This window comes from Bos indicus x Bos taurus, chromosome 10 (assembly GCF_003369695.1).
Source record: "Bos indicus x Bos taurus breed Angus x Brahman F1 hybrid chromosome 10, Bos_hybrid_MaternalHap_v2.0, whole genome shotgun sequence".
Taxonomy (NCBI): Eukaryota; Metazoa; Chordata; class Mammalia; order Artiodactyla; family Bovidae; genus Bos; species Bos indicus x Bos taurus.
The window spans coordinates 29,914,451-29,926,551 of record NC_040085.1 but is presented as its reverse complement, the minus strand read 5'-3'; the positions used below and the strand labels follow the sequence as shown (position 1 = coordinate 29,926,551).

General features: G+C 49.1%; 1 protein-coding gene across 3 annotated transcripts; it reads right to left on the bottom strand.

Moving 5' to 3' along the window:
• Positions 1-1,188: 1,188 nt before the first annotated feature.
• Positions 1,189-8,544, bottom strand: LOC113900088. Of its 3 annotated transcripts, none has more exons than XM_027553525.1 (4): positions 8,417-8,544; positions 4,780-4,827; positions 3,370-3,377; positions 1,189-1,511 (listed from the first exon to the last, which is right to left on the bottom strand). In XM_027553525.1, the coding sequence occupies exons 2-4, from the start codon at positions 4,787-4,789 to the stop codon at positions 1,191-1,193; spliced, it is 339 nt and encodes a 112-aa protein (XP_027409326.1). In that variant the 5' UTR covers positions 4,790-4,827; positions 8,417-8,544; the 3' UTR covers positions 1,189-1,190. The 3 variants fall into 3 exon arrangements, with proteins under 3 accessions (XP_027409326.1, XP_027409327.1, XP_027409325.1); XM_027553526.1 differs by lacking the exon at positions 8,417-8,544 and adding an exon at positions 7,205-7,234; XM_027553524.1 differs by lacking the exons at positions 3,370-3,377; positions 8,417-8,544 and adding an exon at positions 7,205-7,362.
• Positions 8,545-12,101: the final 3,557 nt, after the last annotated feature.

Genomic DNA, 12,101 nt, shown 5'->3' with positions numbered 1-12,101 from the left:
AGCGGACCCCCACCACTTCCCAGTGAGGCTAGGCACCTGTTCAAGTTGGGTCTTTCTTCAAGTTGGTCTGGACCTGGGTCTGTGCCCCTCAAATGTGGAGCCTCGATTCTGTTATTCAAGTGCGAGTATGACCCGGAAGAGAGAGAAGCGACTCAGAGAATCCCCAGCTCCTTTTCTTATAACTACCCCACTTCAACCTGGAAATGTAATCATTAGCCACTCACTTCCGAGTTCTTGCTGTCTCCCCCATCAAGGAATGGCTGTAAGAGAGGGGCAATGTGTTGGGAGGTAGAGAGGCATGGTTGGAGAGCTGTGGTAGCACTAGAATAGGTAGGGTCCCTATGAGAAGCCTAGGAATTGGGAAGTGGAGAGGCCCCCAAATGTGGAATTTGACTGGGTAGAAGGGGTTTTACAGCAAGTAGGCTGTCTGTATGTTTGGGAGATGCCTTGGCCGAAGAATAGGGCTGGGAAGAGTCAGAACCCAGTAGTGTCTGGACTATGGGTATCCCTAAACTGTGTGCAAATGCCACTCTATGCAAGATGTAGACCAGTAGGGGATGAGGGTGGGAGAGTCTAGAGGTGTAGAAGTGGTGAGTAGCTTAATTTGGTTGGAGAGATAAAAGCTGTCCCATTAGTTGATGCCAACTGGGTAGGGTGTGGTTGGGCCCATGCAATGGTCGATATAAGCTACAGAGAAAGGAGCAATGTGCAAAGACAGAAAGGACCTCACTCATCCTAAAGGCCTTAGGGAAGGCTTCATGTTGATGGTAGAGCTTTGGTTGGCTTGGAAGGAAGGCATTCCTGACCGGGGCTGAGGTGGAGGTGGTAGTGATGGAGAAACTGTGCAAAGTTAAGGAGTCTGGAAAGTTCTATATATTTTCAGGGCATAGTTAGTTCAGGATCCACTGAAGGTGTCTGTGGATCCTTCTAGAAGGAGGCATGCACAGCCCACTGTGTCTGAGTGTATGTGATGTGGTAGAGGTGATGAGACCATCCTTGAGACCCTTTAATGGGGGATGGGGCAGAAGTGAAAACAAAGGAGGGGTGACCTTATTCAACCATGTGCTGTGGACACCACTGAACCAAACTACTGAGTATGCCTGACTGGGTACCAATTTTCATAACTAGGAAATTCAGAGACCACTGGGCTCCCTGAGTGTCAGGTTGGATGTGAAGGAAGATTGGCTCTTTTAAGAATAGAATATGGCCTCTAGGAGGCTGTTTATTAGGAACAGAAGATTCTGGTTCAGGCCCCATGCTAGATCATGCTCCCCATTCTTGGGTCTTGTTTCTTCTGCTTCCTCAGTGATGTGGGCCGGGGGGATGCCCAGGGGGCCCAGGTGGGTGGCCCCCTCCAGGACAGTGCCCTGATCCAGGGTGGGGACATGGAGGGTGAGGGTGCCCAGGGCCAGGGGGGTGCCCAGGGCCAGGGTGGTGCCCAGGGCCAGGGGGGTGCTGCCTCCGTGGCTGTGCCCAGGGCCAGGGGGGTGCCCATGGCCATGGCTGTGCCCCTGTGGAAAATCAGATGAACAATATTAGAGTCAGAGGTCAGTGCCAGTCTTACCTGAGATCAACTCCTCCTCTCCCTTCCCCTTGTCTCTCTGCTGCTCCTCCTCTAGAGGACTCAGGATTCCTGGGTACTAGTAGGGGCTCATGGTAGAGGTCTGGGAGGCAGAAATAGCAAGTGACTGCTCCTAGTTTTAGGCCTTTTGCCTTGATGAAACCAGAGCACAGAGCAGACACAATGGGAGGAAACCAGATCAACTGGTTTCTATTCCTTGAGCTATGACTCCCATCCTCTGGACCTCAGTTTATTTAACTGTGACTAAGAAGCTGAAGTATCTCATCTTCTCCCTTCCTTCACTCAAGAACCCATGAAGAGTGATTAGAGGTTTTGCCATGTTGACTACTTAGAAATGAAGGTAGGGCTGGGGGAGGCTACAGAGGAACTCAGTGAGAACCAGGGGCATGGAAGAGACAGGAGGTACAGTGAGGAGACATGCAGGAGCCAAGGGGAAGGAGGAGTCAGCTGAAGGGTGGGAGGAGACAAAGGTAAGGATGTGCTTGTTCTCTATGTAGGTAGTACATGTGTGCAGGTAAAGATCTGTACTGCCTCTACATAAAAATAGTTATGTCTATATACATGAGCCTATAAAGGCCTTCTGTGTACACAGGTACATGCCTATGGGTGCATGTGCCTGGCGATGTGTGTACATGTCAACGGAAGTACATGTGAGCCCATACCTGTCCCTGAGCAGGTGCCAGACTCATGAAATCAGGAAGAACAGAGAGTAAAATCAAGGTTTTATTGCTTGAGACAGAAGAGTCCTGGAATGGGTGGTTTAACCTTCTGTCTTGGCTGGAACCACTCTTGAGGCCCCAAGGCCAGAGGAGTTTCTTTGCCTCTTGGCACAGGCCCAGGGGAGAGAGGAGACAATTTTTCTTCTGGTGCTGGGCACTGGGGGCCTGGGGCCCCCCCAAGGGAGCAGGCAGTGGAGGGTTATGGCCCTACTCTGTGTGTGTGCATAAGTCGCTTCAGGTGTATCTGACTCTGCGACCTGACTCTTCTTTTGCCAAGAATACTGGAGTGGGTTGCCATGCCCTCCTCCAGGGGATCTTCCTGACCCGGGGATCAAACCATGTCTCTTAAGTCTCCTGCATGGGCAGGCAGATTCTTTACCACTAGCGCCACCTGGGAAGTCCCTAGGGGTTGGATAACTCCCCAGTCTGCTTCTGCTTCCTAGGGCCTGATAATGGCCTATAACCTCTGGGAAAGAGGCAGGCTCCAGGGTTAGGAGTCTTTTCTGTGACAATATCAAGGCAGCTGCTGCCCCATCCAGGCTCAGTGACGCCTGGAAATTGCCACTTCCCACCCTGCTTGCCTCTTCTATGACTCTTTTGTGGTGGGGGCATTCCAGGCCTAGGAGTTGGGTCTGCTAGTGGTGGGGGGCTGGGGGAGGGGAAGCAGGGAGGAGGGCAGGCAGAGGCAGGTCATGGGGGCCCTGCAGTGTGGTTGGGATTTGGGAGCAAGCCAGCCATCTGAGAGGGCTGTGGGTAGCCAGGAAAGCAGAGAAGCATGGAACAGGAGGGGAAGCAGCAGGAGAGAGAATGAGCTGCTGAGGCAGGGAGGGGATGTGAGAAAAGAAGAGGGACAGATGGGAAAACTGGGGAGGAGTGGAGAAGGCTGCCGCCAGCAGGGGTTGGACTTGTATTGTGATGCTCTTCCCCTCCCCACCCCACCCCAACCCATGGGGCTGAGGCCTCCCTACTCTACATTTGGGGGATGTCCGTGGCCATGGCCGCCAGACTGTCTAGGAAGGGGACTGACAGCAGGGAGGGAAAAGGGAGATGGCTGGGAAACTTTCCTACCTGTGGGCCTGTGGGAGAGGAAGGAGAAAAAAAACAAAGAGCTTTGGTTATTTGGTTCTGCAGTGAGAATCCTGTCTTCTTCCTGGTGCTGATTGTGTGCCCACCTTCCACCGCCCTCCGCCAACAAGGCTCCTCAGACTTGACCAGTTGCTTGACCATCATTCCTTCGTTCATTCATTCACTCAATACATACATACATGTGTGTGTGTGTGTGTGTGTGTAAATGCAAAGCTCAGTGGTGTGTCCCTGTTTGCTTAAGAGTTGGCTGAGTTCTCCTGGGTGGGGTGGGGCTGGTTAGAAAGTGTGGGTTCTAGTCCTCACTCTGTCAGTTGTCTGCCTCCTTGACCTTTGTTTTTTAAATTTTTTTTTATCTGTCTGCATTAGGTCATAGTTGCAGTGTGTGGACTCTGAGTTGTGGCATGTGGGATCTAGTTCTCTGAACAGGGATCAAACCTTGACTTCCTGCACTGGGAGCACAGTCTTAGCCACCTGGCCCATCAGGGAAGTCCCTCAACCTTTTTTTAAAAAAAATAATTTAATTTTATTATTGGAGTATAATTGTTTTACAATGTTGTGTTAATTTCTGCAACACAGAAACTGTACAAAGTGTACCCTCCCAACCTATGTCAAACTCCATGACGCTAAAGGAGGAGCCCTGGTTCTTTTATTTACATCTTCAGGTGGGCCCCACATAGCCTCCTCCTCTGCTCCCTCCCCCCAGATTCCACTTTTCTCAGGCTGATCTCTGCTCAGATCCTCAGCTGTTTCTTTGCTCCTGATTATAACCTTCTGGTTCCAGCTCTCAGACTTTGCTCTTGTCTCCTGCCACTTGGAAATCTTTCTTGCTTCACTCTGTGTTACATTCCTGGAGGAAGTTCGCTTGGGTTGGACCATCCTGCCTGCCTTGCCTGCCCAGCTTCGGGTCCAGTGGGCTCATTCTTGCCATAACCTATCTGACTGGTCCTGAGTATTTTGTAGTGCTCTGTTGGTGGGAATCACCTACTTGATGAGATTTATATTGAGGGCCATCATGGTCTTTTGTTCCTTTTGAGGGGAGCCAATGTCATAGCTGCTGAGAGGTGAGTTCTGAGCCCCAGATCCTGCCACACCTCCAGGGCCTCACCCTGAGAAAGACCGATAACTTCCCTGGAGCTCACATGTACAATGGAGGGAGCCCCTGTTTGTTTCATTCCTGAAGTTGAAGACCTAGTGACATGAAGGATGTGTAGGCATGTGTCTTAAACTGTAGAGTGTATTAAAAACATAGGGCTTGTTTTCATTTTGGAACCCTACCACCACACACACACACGGCTTGCAGTAGATGTGACTGACTGATTGCCCCTGACTTCATGACCCTCCCTTCCTTCTTATTCCTTCTTCCACGCTACGGCCTCCCACCATAGTACTTACGTGGCTCCATCTTTTTGGAGCAGGCACAGGGAATGACAAAAGGAACACCTATGAGTCAAAGGGTAAAGTTTAGTTTACTGTAATCTAAACCTCAATCTCTCCTTCTTCCTCCCAGGGATGTACACACATAGCCCCTTAAGAGATGAAAGGGATAAACTGCTCCCTCTAGCTTAGCTTGGGACTCCGTATGGAGCTGGGCACTGAGTAGGTGCCAGGCATGGGTGTTGAGTGAATGCAGTGGGTTTATCCATCCGGTATGTAGACAGAGACATGAGAACATTATGTATCCCTGAACCATATACCCTTACATGTGACCTCTCGAGATCCACCCCCAGACTCACAATCATGTATGAACTCATTTCTACTTGGGCCAGTTTCAATCATGTTAGTTATTTGTGTAGCGTGCCTGCCATGCGTCAGGCCATAGTACTCAGTCAGTCCCTAGAGACTTTTGTCCCTGTGTGATGTCTGGCATAAAGGCAGCATGTGTGGTGGGGTCGGAGTGGGGGAAGCTTGGAGATCGGTGCACCCAAAGCTGGGAGGACTGGGTTAGTGGGTGGGTGCTTCTGGGCGATGCAGGGGATCCTAAGACCTGTGCCTCCAAGCCACAAATGAATGGAAACCTTCCCTGATCCAAGCTGCTTGTTCCTGCCTCTTCCCACTAGGAGTGGAAGCTGGCTTGGTGGTTTGAGTCAATTTGTCATCTGCCAACAAGTGTGCTACCACAGGATGGAGCTTCTGGGCTTCTGAGGTGCTCTGGTGCCAAGGCTGGCATTGTCTTGCATGGGGCTGGTCCATAAGTCATAATGGGCAATTCCAGAATGGACCCAGTGCGAATGCGGTATATTCATTTTTTTTTCTGACCCACAACTCAGAATATAATATGTAACATACAGACCAAATGCCAGGCTACTCTGGTTGTTGAACATAGAAGCACAAATGTTTACATACCACATACACGCACACACGTCTGTACTACAACAGCCCAAGCCTCTTGCAACACAGGACCCTGGCACCTTTTGAGTCACCTATTTTGTTGGCTTTTACTTGGGCCACAAATGTTGAGCTGAGGTCAGCCTCTGAGCTATGCTATGATCCTTCTTGCCCCCTCCTCCTTCCCCTTAATGAGTGATGAGTCTGGAAGAGATTCGTGGGACTAGTTCTGGAGGAGGGAGTGGTAAAGAAAATGTTAGGGCCAGCCAGGATCTGACTTGGAAGAAAGAGAAAAGACTGGCTTTGGAAAAAACCCCATCCCATTAAGAAATGGGCAGAGAACTTGACATTTTTTTTCCCAGAGAAGACAAACAGATGGCCAGCAGGTACATGAAAAGGTGCTCAACATCAGTAATCATCAGAGAAATGGAAGCCAAAACCACAATGAGATATCACCTCACACTCGTTAGAATGGCTGTTATCCAAAAAATAAGAAAGATGTTGGCAAGGATGTGGAGAAAAGGGGATGTAAATTGGTACAGCCACTACTGAAAACACTATGAGGTTCCTCAAAAAATTAAAAATAGAACTGCCATATGATCCAGTAATTCCACTGTTGGGTATTCATCCAAAGAAAACAAAAACCCTAACTTGAAAAAATCTATGCACCTTCACATATTCATTGCAGCATTATTTACAACAGCCAAGATATGAAAACAGTCTAAGTGTCCATCAACAGAGGAATGGATAAATAAAATGTAAATTATACACAATGAATATTATTTAGCCATAAGAAAGAATGAAATCTTGCCATTTGTGACAGCATAGATGGATCTTGAGGGCATTATGCTGAATGAAGTTAAGTCGGAGAAAGACAAGTACTATATAATCTCACTAACATGTGGGATCTAAAAAAATCCACAAACAAAACTTTGAGCTCATAGAATCAGAGAACAGATTGGTGGTTGCCAGAGGTGGTGAGTGGAGCTTGGGTGGAGTGGGTGAAGGCAGTCAAATGGTACAAGCTGTTGGACACCTGATATAGACATTGATATCGATAATTATACCTCAATTAAAAAAAAAAGACAGGCCTTAGACTGTCCCTCCCCAGTTCAGACTAAGGTGCTTGAGGGAGAGGAGTTGGTGGCTCTGGAAGGGAACTAATACAATCCCTTCGACCTCAGCTAAACCCCTGTGCCTGGCACATTAGAGGCTGTAAATTCACTTCTAACTCAAGTAGAGAGCAGACCCAGGAGTCAGGGCAGGGCCGGGCAGGGGGCAGACACCTAGACACAGCACACAGGCCTACATTGCATTTATGAGAGAAACAGACCGACACCCACACACGACACCCACATACGACACAGTGACACAGATGCCAGTTCAGTACACAGACACACGTACCCAGGGGGACCATGATCACAAAGGCCACAACACGAGCTCACAGAGCCCCTCCTGTCGCCTCCCACAGCCCACAGAGCTGGACCCTTACCTGGGAGTGCAGAACAGGGGGCAATAGGCGATCTAAGGTGCTGGCTGTCCTCAGGAGTATTTGTAAAGGATGGGGAGGGGCTAGCATGGTCAGGTCCACAGGGAGGATCCGGGCAGAGGGTGTGGAGGAATGAACAGGGCTGGGCTAAACTTAAACAGGGCAAAGAGTGGTTGGAAGCAGGGTGGGGGGGGGTGTGTGTGTGTGTGTGTGTGTGTGTGTGTGTAAGGAGGCTGGGTGGGAGGGAGCAGGGAAGAACCCAGTACCCCATCAGTCTGGTAACAAGGGTGTGTGTGTGTGTGTGTGTGTGTGTGTGTGTGTGTGTGTGTAAGGAGGCTGGGTGGGAGGGAGCAGGGAAGAACCCAGTACCCCATCAGTCTGGTAACAAGATGCCACAGAACCAAGGCCGGGGGCCCACACCATGGCAAGGCTGTTTAGCACCCAGGGGCCATCTCTGAACATTTACGAAGCTTCTACTGAATGTCAGGCCACAAGGTGCTTCACACTCTTTAGTTAACCCACTGAGTCATACAGAATAGTGAGATTATCGCCTGTTCCCATGGGTGGAGGCGGAAACGATGCGCCTCGTGGAGGGGCCTGTGGAACCTTTGCTCTGCATAGCAAACCCCAGGCCTGACCTCTCCCATGTGCACCCCAGGTCAGGGAGCTGCCTGGGAGTGGAAACTGAATGAGTCAGGAAAAAAACAAAACAAAGCTTGTTGTCAAAGAGGGGAGGGACACATCAGGGGCATGGGAGTAACAGATACAAAGTACCATATATAAAATAGATAAGCAACAAAGATAAGCAACTATACTCATCATCTTGTAATAACCTCTAATGGAATATAATCTACGAAAATAATTGTCAATCAACTACATTTCAATTTAAAAAAGTGTTTTCAAGCAGGACTAGGGATGAGATTAATCACTTGCCAGGATATAAAAAAAAAGAAAACCAAAACAAAGGCAGGACTTTGGAGATGGAATATCGACAAGCAGGAAGGGGTTTTGCAGTCCACACTGCAGCGGGCCAGCTGTCTGTGCTCTGTAAGCCCCTGGGGCCTGGGCCCCCTGAGCCACTGGCCTCTGCTGTGAGCCACACCCCTTGACCTCCCTTAGGCCCTTTCAGACAGACCAGGTGCCCTGTTACAAGCTCCCCTCTCTCCCTGGGTTCTTTCTTCTCCTGTCTCCTGCTCCACAGGACTGTCTGCTCACCTTTGTATTCCCAGGGACTGGCCTTTAGCAGAATCTCCTGGCGCTCAGCAGGTGTCCAGTAACAATCTGGTGAATGAAGGCAAGGTTCAAGTGTAGTTGTGTGCTGTTTGCTCCGTTGCTTAGTCACGTCCGACTCTTTGCGACCCTTGGATTGTGTAGCCTGCCAGGTTCCTCTGTCCACGGGATTTCCCAGGCAAGGATACTGGAATGGGTTGCTATTTTCTCCTCCTGGGGATCTTCCTGACTCAGGGATGGAACCTTCGTCTCCTGAATTTCCTGCATTGGCAGGTGGATTCTTTACCACTTTCACCTGGGAAGCCACTAAATCAATACAGCTGATAATTTAAAAGCTTAACACATGAGGGAAAAGTATCCACTCTATAGTCCTGGAAGCAATCTTTATGTTTATCAATACACACCCATCACTTGAATCTGTTTCACGTAGTTACTGTTGGGTTATAACTGGTCTCGATTTCTGTGCTTATTTTTCTCTCTCTTCTACAAATTTAAGGTTTTTTTTTTTTTCTTCCTAGAGAAAGGAGCAGGAGGATCTCTCCCAGAAAGGCAGCTCCTCAGCTGACCTGAGTTCAGGCTGCCTACACTTGGGCTCCCTGTGCTGGATGAAACAGGCCCACTGACACTCCCACCCTCAGGCCAAGGGGCTCGGTCGGGCCCTGTTTCAATCCAGGAGAACAATGATCATGTGAAATCTAGAACACACAGGAGGAAGCAGAGAGGTTAAAGCAGCTGCGGTCTCCAGGTTGGCCTGGAAAAAGCCTGACCTGAACTGCATTAAATTCATTTTAAAAAAGTAACCTAGGACTCCCCTGGTGGTCCAGGGGTTAAGTATCCACCTTTCAATGCAGGGGACACGGGTTTGATCCCTGGTCAGGACACTAAGATCTCACATGTCATAGTGAAAGATTCCATATGACCCAAGTATCCAGAGTACTGCAGCTGAGACCTGATGCAGCCAAAAAAATATTTAAAAAAAGTAAGAAGGGAAAAACTGGGCCTCACTAAAGTTTATACTTGAATGTTCATAGTAACTTTGTTTGGAATAATTAAAATGGCAGGACTTCTCAAACATCCATCAGTACATGAATGAATAAATGGATAATGATACATGAACGCCATGGAACACCAGAGTAAAAAGGAATGAACTACACAAGAGAACAGGGCGGAACCGCAAAATCACTGCTGGTGAAGAAGGTAAGACATAAAGAATCCACACTATATAATTGTCTATAAAATTCTAGAATGGTGTAAAATTCCAGAAAACGTGAACTAATTGATAATGACGGCAGATCAGTGGTTGCTCAGGGAAAATGAGGTGGGAAGGGGAGGGGCTGGAGGGAGCCATTAGGAAGGGACACAAGGAAAGTTTTGGGTTTCATGGATGTGTTCATTATCTTGATTGTGGTGATGTTTTCATGGCGTAAACTTATTAAACTGTACAATTTGTGCCATTTCTGGTATATCATTTTGGCTTCCATCAGAGCCATAAAAACAGAAGCAACATAACCACATCAGAAAACAATTTGAAAAATAGAGAGGCGGAAAATAGTGATTCTCCTTTATTTCCATGGTGGGCAGGCATGGAAAGTATTTTGTGTGTCAGCTTCTTTTAAAATACCAATTATCTCACATCAGGTCTTGGGGATATGTGTTATTATCTTCTTTTCTAGATTAGAAAAAGCCAGGATTCAGAGAAGTTAAGACACTTGCCTGAGGTCACCTAGCCCGTGTGTAGTTGGTCCCGGTTGGGGACCATCTGAGTCTAGAGCCTGGACCCCTTTCCCACATTATGTTGTCTCTCTTTTCAGGAATGCTCTTCTGAAAAATTCCAGCCTGCTTTGGTAACACTGTGGACAAAGGGCTTTGGTTTATGGCTGGGTGGGGAGTTATTAATCCATCATGCACACATTTGCTGTGAGCCTTCAGGGATCCAGGGCATGGAGGGCGGGCAGAGGCTCACAAAGGCAGGGGACTGAAATGCTCCACCCTGCAGCCTGGGCTGCCTGAATGGCACCACCTGTGGCCACCACACCCCATCCTCCCTAGCCCTCCCAGCCCCCTCTTTCAGGAACCGTCCTTTTCCCCTTCCGGGACCCTGATGACATGAACTGTCACCTCCAGCCCCAGCCTTTAGCTGGAAGCTGAAAAAAGAGGCCTATGACTTCATGGACCCCCAAGGGGAGAGGGGCTGCAGGGCTGAGGAGGGCAGTAGCAGCTCTGGGCTAGAAGTTCCGTACCCCAGTTTTCTGTGTCTCTGGAGTCAGGGTCTGGGTTCAGGGTCTGGGTCATGACAGGCAGGTAGGTAGTAGGCAGTACCAAGGTCTTGGGCTGAGGAGGGAGACCCATCTTGACGGGGTGGACAGAGAAGTGAGAACCATCTGAGTGGGTCCTCAGACAGGTGGCACACAGGCCTTTGGGAAGCAAGGAGAGTTCCCATAGCAGTGGTGGGCACACTGTAGTCAATTTATAGCAGAGCATGATGTGGGGCTTCCCAGGTGGTGCTAGGGGTAAAGAACTTTTCTGTCAATGCAGATGTAAGAGACATGGGTTCGATCACTGGGTTGGGAAGATCTCCTGGAGGAGGGCGTGGCAACACTCCAGTATTCTTGCCTGGAGAATCCCATGGGCAGAGGAGCCTGGCGGGCTACAGTCCATAAGGTCACAAAGAGTCGGACACGACTGAGCAACTGAGCATGCACGTTGTTCATGGGATCCCCCTTCCCAGTCCTAAGATATTGTGGGTGAGCAGAGCCTAGACCACGTGTGAGTCCCCCCACCCTCTGGCACTGTGCACTACAGATAGGTCAGCTACAAATTGGCACTAGCCAAGAGCATTTGCCAGTGACTGAACAAGAGTAGCAAGGGCATTTGCCATCTGTTCTTCGGAGGAGATTGAATCCTGTGCAGCTGCTGACCTTCAATACCCCCTGAGGGCGATTCAGGGTGGAGACTGAGGCACTCTGTGCTGCAGAGAAACTGGTGGAACAGGTCTTTACATAGTTAGATATTTGCAGGAACTGATGTCAAGATCCCAACCCTCGCATCTCCTCATATCTAGAAAATCACTAAATCCCTTCATGGTGACATCAGCTCCTCATGGCTAAGAAAACCTTTTGTAAAGTAAGCCTTGACTGCACTAAACTCTGCCATTTGTGGCTCAGATGGTAAAGAATCGGCCTGCAATGTAGAAGACCCAGGTTTGATCCCTGGGTCTGGAAGATTCCCTGGAGAAGAACATGCAACCCACCCTAGTAGTCTTGCTTGGAGAATTCCATGGACAGAGGAGCCTGGTAGCCTACAGTCCATGGGGTCGCAAAGAGTTGGACACGACTGAGTAACTAACACTTTTACTTTTCCACCTTCACCAAAATCATTTTACTGACCTTCCCCCACTTACTCTTTGGAACAGTTTCTCAGAGCTATCTGAGGTGCTGTCTCCCAGGCTGCAGCCTTCATTTTGCCCCTAATAAAACTGAACTTGCAACTCTTACGTTGTGCATCTTTTTAGTTGACAGATACTAAGTTCTCACCAAGTGCTTGGGTTTATTGCCTGGCAGAGAGAGGTGGCCCTTCCCTGCCAGAAAGGCACCAAATGGAGAATAAAGGCACTCAGGGGACAAGAAGAAACATTTCTGGGCTCAGGGAGAAGAGAAGCTGAGAGGCCAAG

Excerpts from the sequence above, each read along its gene's own strand:
- LOC113900088 (XM_027553524.1), bottom strand. The coding sequence starts at position 7,291 with ATGCTAGCCCCTCCCCATCCTTTACAAATACTCCTGAGGACAGCCAGC. Across the intron at positions 4,828-7,204 it reads CCCCTGTTCTGCACTCCCAG|GTGTTCCTTTTGTCATTCCC; the intron begins GTAAGGGTCCAG and ends TTTGACTCATAG. Across the intron at positions 1,512-4,779 it reads CTCCAAAAAGATGGAGCCAC|GGGCACAGCCATGGCCATGG; the intron begins GTAAGTACTATG and ends GATTTTCCACAG.